Source organism: Penaeus vannamei, chromosome 39 (assembly GCF_042767895.1).
Source record: "Penaeus vannamei isolate JL-2024 chromosome 39, ASM4276789v1, whole genome shotgun sequence".
Lineage (NCBI taxonomy): Eukaryota > Metazoa > Arthropoda > Malacostraca > Decapoda > Penaeidae > Penaeus > Penaeus vannamei.
Window position 1 is genome coordinate 20,849,210 of NC_091587.1, and position 7,500 is coordinate 20,856,709.

A 7,500-nucleotide genomic window follows, 5' to 3' on the forward strand; every position below is an offset into this window, starting at 1 on the left:
ACACCCTGGTTCACGATTAAATCTACCCTTTTAAACAGCGTCAACAGGTACTCGCAAACGCAGCTAGCCGAGACGTGCAAAAAACCTAGTCCCTTGTTTCTTTCTCTCTATTCTTGTTATTAATGTTCTCTTCGATTAGTTTTCACGTTGAAACCCAAAATGCACGAGTCGGTAACTGTTGCAGGCAGACCAGCAGGCAAGACCTAAGGGACGGAAGCCGGTCTGTCTCTCAAGTATTTACAGACCCCGAGGGGCGTGTACTATTTATAACAGATTTTTCTCTCTATCTCGTGCAAACTTTGGTTTGGGAGGACGCGTTCTTCGGCATGCCATCAGATCAAAGGAAAGGGAATCGTGCATACTGGTTGGAGCTGGCAAGATCGGAATTAAAAAAAAATAAATGTGCGTTCTTGTACTCCGTTCCTTGACATTCACGGCCCGTCTTGCTCGCATAACATTCCATTATCATGAATTATCATCGCATTATCGCGGGATTGGGATTCGCGCGGGCGCCCCTCGCAGCCAAACCATAATAGAGAAAGTCGCGTACATAAAACAGACGTCACATCCACAGAAAAGGCGGAGAAGAGGGCGTTTATGGGCGAGTGGCGTAGCGAAACGAGGGCGACGCCGAGGCTGAGCGTCCCCGCAGCGGCGCCCGCCACTTTTGAACGCGATTTTCGTTTGTCTTTCGCCGCTTTCTAGCCACCCTCGGCCGCCCCCAGACCCCACGTCACACCATTAAAATCAGCGCGCTTTTAATTATTCGATTTTCGTGGGATCAAGGGCGTTAAATGGGAAACTTTTGAGTACTTACCGAATTTATGCGGAAAACACCGACTTGGATTTGTGTCCGGACACTCACATGAACACTAACGGACGCTTTGGCGCGCTGGTCGGACTGATCGTGATTGGCTGGCGGGCTTTGAGAGCGCGCTCGCCATTGGCCACGCGGGGATGCAAGGCGAGATCCCATTGGCCCGCGAGGGATGCGCGCCCAACCTTGGGTTTTTAGTGGCAGGAGCGATTACAATTTGAAATGCGGGCGGTGATTGGGCGAACCGCCCGCAGAGGAGCATCATGCGGAGGAGGCGCAACGGCGCAAGTCGCCTTTATTGACCCCCTCTCTAGGGGCGAGTTTTACAAAATGGCCGCGAACAGCCGCGTTGGGTTTTGAATTATTTTGCTGTTTTGAAGTACAAGGAAGCGTTTAATTCATCTTGGCGTGCTTTTATTGTGTTCTGTTGCATATTAGTTTCAAATACTATCTTCTTGTTTATTATAGGAGTGCCAAGAATATGTAACATGTTTTACTTAAATTCATCCGTTAATTCTTTCTTTCTCATATATAGTATAAATCTATCAACAGATGTTACTAGACTCAATTTTAACATATCACTGATAAGGAGAATTAAGACTCATTTGTACAATGATATTTACTTATGAAAACAATGGCACATTGCTACAATGTGACCTACTTACTGTATGTAAAATTGTGAAAATGGTCTGTTGTAAAAGAATAACTCAGGCATTCCTAATTGCATGTGTCCAAATAGTTTTGCTAACTGAATAATCACAACATTCCGGATGACAGATTTGCAAGTGAACAGAATATCAAAATATAACCATAGTAGAGCCTATTTTAGTGAAGCATACAGACAGTACCTTGTATCAGTCATCTTATCATGTAGGTTGTGTCACACATATCGATTGAGGATTCATAAAGTAAATGTTGACGACATAAACTTTATTGAGCCTTGATTGATTGTATATAATAAGTTTTTATTCTTAAAATTGCAAAAAAAATTGCACCCCTATGATTATACATACTAAGGTCAGTCTCCGTACTTCGTCACCTTTGGATTTTTTTATGCATTTTGTTTTTTTTCTAAATGACGAACATAATTGCTTCCCTCACCAAAAAGTGAAGGAAAATATATCCTAATAAACTCTTTTATTTACCCAAGACTCAAAGTGGCTGATCTCGTCACATGGCAACAATCACTATAGCCTTCATCAGTGTTCATGTTTTGAAAAAGGATTTCTTGCCATTCAAAAATATATTGTTTTCCTCAAAATAATCTTTAATAGCAACTATTGAAAGCATAATTTACACAACTTGGGTGATATTCCTTTTTTTTTTGAGTAGGTTAACAAACACATTTATATAAAATGTCTAAAATAAGTTATTTTCCAAACTGCAAATCCATAAACCAAATGCTCTTGGCTACAGTGCAAACCCTGTCAATCAAAATTGTCAGTTATTCTACACATGGCAGTTTTGCTCAACATATCTTACCAAATGTGAACGTCTACAAAAGAGAGCCTTGAAATCATGTAACAATATCATTCCCTATCATTTCATATCCAATGTTTTTTTTTGTTTTTTGTATTTATTTTTTTTACTTTTTTCTTGGTTTTATATTCCTTCAATCCTGCAAATGGCTCAAAATAACTGCAGTCTGTCAAAAGGTGTCTCACAACGGGGACAACACTTAAGAAAAAAGTTATCTTTCAGTCCACTCTTCCTAACAAGTGAAGCATAGTCTGAGCATGACACTTGCTTAAAAGACCACACAGAGAAAAATGGGTCAGTATATGGCAACAGTTAGGATTTTTGTAATGATCACAAGGAAAACTCCCATCCTAGTGAAATACAACTGATAAAATTATTTGTAAATCATGCTCAAACGAACTCCATACTGTCTTAGTCCGTATAGTCTAAAGTCCCTAACAAGTTTGCACTAGAAAGGATGTACACTGAATCTTTACAAATACCCTTAAAGTCAGTAAGATTTGTATAAAAGTGATCGAACATGATACAAAAGCAACTTGTCACATAGTAATGTTGCCATTTAATATTTTCAAACACTATCAACGAACACAGTCATTTTCATTCACAGTGTTCTGAAGCCAGTTATATTAACATACCAATGGAAAACAGGCATGAGCTCTCCAGGTGGTGAAGTTTCAAGAGAGAAAAAAAATTACATTATCTGGGCTATTATTATTATTTCAATGTTCTACTTTTTAACTCTCCAGTGAGGATATACCCTTTTCAAGCACTATCTGTTTTTAAAACTTTCTCACCTGTGAAAATTTTACTTTGAAATGATAAACAAGCATTAACGTAAATCAGGTTGTCTTCTCCCACAGTAAAGCACTCACACCTAGCACAGCTCCCGAGTCATGATATGCCTCAAGATTTCTTTTACTTAAAAAAAGGGGGTAATGTAACCAGTCCAATATCCTTTACCTTGAGATATCTATTATCATTAGTTACAATGTAATCTTCTACCATTGGTATTAATGACAATGACAGACAAACCAAGTCATTAAAATGGTACAATACTGTGTCTCAACTGACAGCACTCACTCTTTTTCATTAATTACGGCCCAGTATAGTTTGTATCGAAAACAGCATTCATGTCACACCTACAATCAAGACAACACATCAATGTTACAGGTCATGTTACTATGTACAGGCTACCTTGTCCCGCCCTCTACCCCTCTTTTGAGTGTAGGCAAACAGCATTATGGGGCTGGTGGTCCTCTCCTACATCTTATCTCTTACTCTCGTCTAAGGTATATTTGTTTTACAATGTAGTAATCTTCCAATGAAGTAACATTGCTGCTGGATAATACCAACCAGCCAACTTCATTGACAGTTTAGTAAGGGATGGCAAATACACCTTCAGAGTAGAGGGCTGAGGCAGAACTATGCTACTGCTTAGAACTTCCTTAACCAATTGCTCAATACTGAAGTGCAAGTAGTAATCGTGCATTAACAGTAGCAAAATATTGCATTTTTCACTTCAAAAAATAAGATATTTCCATTTGACATGTGTAATAAAGAGTAATGGCAAAAAACCAATTGTATTGAGATATTTAGTAAGAAACTATACAAACTCAAACTTTGTATCAGCCAAAATATAAAAAAAAATTAAACAAGTTGATAAAACATAATAAGAAAACATAAAAGTGCATAAAACCTTATGCATAGCTGCATAACTTTAATCATACGAAATATAAATGGGCTTTATTTTTTACAATTAATAACTTCTACTTCATTTACATTGGGTGGATGCATTCCGAAAGTTTATCTTATGTTGAGCAGAGATTTACATTTTTAACAAATAATTTGGACCTGAAATTTGTTGGGGGAGTGGGAACAAGGGAGAGGGAATGCCATGCTTTAATGGTATATATATATATAAAAAAAAAATAGAAAAAAAAGAGAAAAGTTTGAGTTGTACATTGAGAACTATTATACATATACAATAGATGAAACATTAATATGTACTCCGAACATAACCTATCTTTCCATTAATTCAAACCAACTACATTTACCCTCAAATATTTTGTACACACACTTTCACACTCACTCTCACTCTCACTTCTACAAAGGATGTACCATTCATATCTACAATGAATAGCATTTTGTAAATTATATATATATAAAGAAAAACAGAAATAAAAATTGGTAGGGGGATGGGAGGGCATCAGGTGGGGAGGGCAACATTAAAAAAAAAATTTAAATGCAAGCAAATGATACGAGCCGTAAAACAATTAGGGAGATGGGGAGAGGGGAGGGGTAAGTGGGAGAGAGAGAAACAGAGATGATGAGAGGGAATGGGTTAAGGGGTGGGGAGGGGTTACAGGTTATGTTTTGAATGCTCATATACAAAATGCCTCTTCTGCTTTTTTTCCCTTATTTTTTGTTTTTTATTTTTTTCTTCGAAAGTAATATGCATAAAGGCTCGCACAATACAACTTTAATGAATTTCCTTAATCCGAAAATTGGACGAGTTGCTATTTCTCTAACATCATCAGCCTTATGCATGTAGTCAGGTCATTAAGTGCGCTCTTCTTGCGCACATGTCGCACTTTTTCCTCTCCCTCCGACGTCTCAGAATTCACCTCGTGTTACTTGCGAGTAGCCCGTCGACCTGACTTGGGGGTCGCCTTAGGGGTGCTCTTGGAGGCTGCAGCTTTTGAGGCAGTCTTGGGGGTGGCAGTGCGACCAGATCTGGGGGCTGTAGAGGGAAAAAAACAAGGTTTGATTCATATTCAGATATTAAGCAGAATACTTATGAAGAAACTTTAGAGTGATTTTCATCATATGAAAGCAGCAAATTATTGTATCAAGAGTAAAAGAAAAGAATTACACTAAAAAATTTAATATAACTAATGTTAATTTAAATGGGAAAGATTTTTTAAGACTTGAATCACAAAAGATAGTTATTAGTCAAGCAGTTTATTAATTGCTTTCATATGGTTAAAATATGCTGAGGACGTAAGTAATGGTAAAAGACAGCACATTAGCAGAAAGAAATTTGGTAATAAACAAGTCCTCACAAGTATAAAATAATAGGCTGATAAATTAACATCAAGACCACAAAAAAGTTGCACTACCTTTACTTTTACTAAATTACAACACTACACTAAGTGATATAAAACATAAAAGTAAAGTCTCAACAAGAAAAAATCATGATACATTTATATATTCTTAAAGTAATATTTGCTAGGTTTAACACCATATCCTGGAATCAGTCAATTCATATACTAATGGGATTAAAGAAGACGAATAAAGGAATATTCTGAAGTATAAAATCCTTGATTGCTTAAATGAAATCCATATGGAAATGCAGATGATTCATATATTCAATATGTTCAGCTGATGATAAATATACTTAATCAACAACATGGTTTTATCTATTATTAGACAGGGTTTTAAATTAGCATGCAAAATTCCACTTAAACATTCAATGAAATAACCATAATCTATTATATTTTAGATTTCTTATCTATATTTCTTCTGGAGTGTGATCACCCAGGTCTTTCCCATTAAAGACTCTTATCAACATATGACCTACATGATCAGTACATTGCAACCATAGCACAATCAACAGTCTACTGTGCTCCACTATAAAATGTTACATTACGATGTTGAAAAGTTTGTGTTTAACATCTTACTTCTTTTTGACCTTCTATCTACCCTGTATGTCTTCTAATGTGAACTTTTTGAGTACTTGTGCAATAATGAAAGAAATCAATACTTTGTCATATGTTTGCCTATTTGCATCCTACATCCTACTCAAGAAAATAAACCCCACACTTCTACAAAACTTTACCAAAAGACAAATAAGGGAAAATTAGTTGTTAAAAGTACGGAAATGGTGTCCACTCCTACAGCACTGCTAATTTTTGGAAGGAGGAAAAAAATACTAAGACTGAAAGTTCTACTCCTTAACCAGCTTCAAAACTATGGCAACGATATTATCTGATACAATTTCCCTGCAAAGCCCAGTGTATCTTTCTTGTCATCATATCAAACAACTATTTTTGTCTTTTTATTCTTTATACAATTTAACAAACAAATAAAATGTAGCAATGCTACTTATCAGTGCAACAGAGAGTAACCTAAAAGATGAAATTATGGTTTGTCTTCCTGCCATTTTCACGCCAGGTCACAAAGGCAGGGATTTTTCTAGAATATACAAGAGCATTACAAAAAAATAATAATAATAAAAAAAAATAAAAAATAAAATAAATAAATGAAGATAATAAAAAGAAATCTTAGTCAGTTCTGAAATATCTAAACTGAAATAGTGCACTCAAACAATAAAGCACCTTCAGAAAATTACAATAGCAAAAGTGAAAAACTAGAAAAATCCCTTTTAAAAAATGTGTAACAATTAAGAATTTTGCCAGAGCAAATAAATGCCCTAAAATTTACCCAATCATTACTGACCTCACAGACATACATCTGAAGCAGCTTTGGACAGAAAAACAAACTTACAGACTTTATATCACATTACTAATTCTACCTTATTTTAGAGCCAAGTTGGCCTAATTTAGAATTGACAACCAGAATCCATGCCAGTTTTCTAAATATTGCAAGTTCACCCATACTAGAATATAAGAATATGCAATCTATATTGCACAAGTAATCAAATCCAATGCAAATCTAATCCATGGTAATCTGCATTTGAACAGTTTCTAGCATGACACTAACAGGCTTTCATTTTCTTTCATTCCTTTAATGCCAAACATCATTTCTATATCTTAACCCTTTCAATGCAGAGGATGTGACCATCATGTCATGAATTTTTTTTGCTTTAAGGGGCATATTGTCATGGGAAAATCTGGCTGCAGGCAAGGGTGATGTGAATTTGCCATCGTGAGCATTTAGGCTGAAGGGCAGGGTGACAGAAAAGACTTGCCATGAGTACACAGATCTCTTGGAGAGTGATTAAGACTCCTTTGGCATTTATAAAGGGGCTTTTGCATTATTCCCATTGATAAACAAGTGTAAAATGTAGCGTCCATAAGCCATGAATGGAAGAGTGCCACCTCCAGGGAGGATGCCATTTCTATGCTCAGCATCCTATTCTTGGAAACCCTGACCAACAGTGCAGGTTATATTACAGAAAATCTAATATTACAAAATTTTTAACAAGTTATACAAGTATATTTTACATATCTTTATTTTCTTAG

At 36.1% G+C, this 7,500-nt stretch overlaps 1 protein-coding gene across 4 annotated transcripts in view; it reads right to left on the bottom strand.

The window, feature by feature from the left end:
• Window positions 1-1,421: 1,421 nt before the first annotated feature.
• Window positions 1,422-7,500, bottom strand: part of LOC113822961 (proteoglycan 4) — a gene marked incomplete at its 5' end in the record, with an annotated part of 22,129 nt that continues 16,050 nt past the window's right edge. For all 4 annotated transcript variants that reach the window (XM_070116743.1, XM_070116740.1, XM_070116741.1 and 1 more), the window contains 1 exon segment: window positions 1,422-5,036. In XM_070116743.1, coding sequence (XP_069972844.1) covers window positions 4,927-5,036 — 110 coding nt within the window.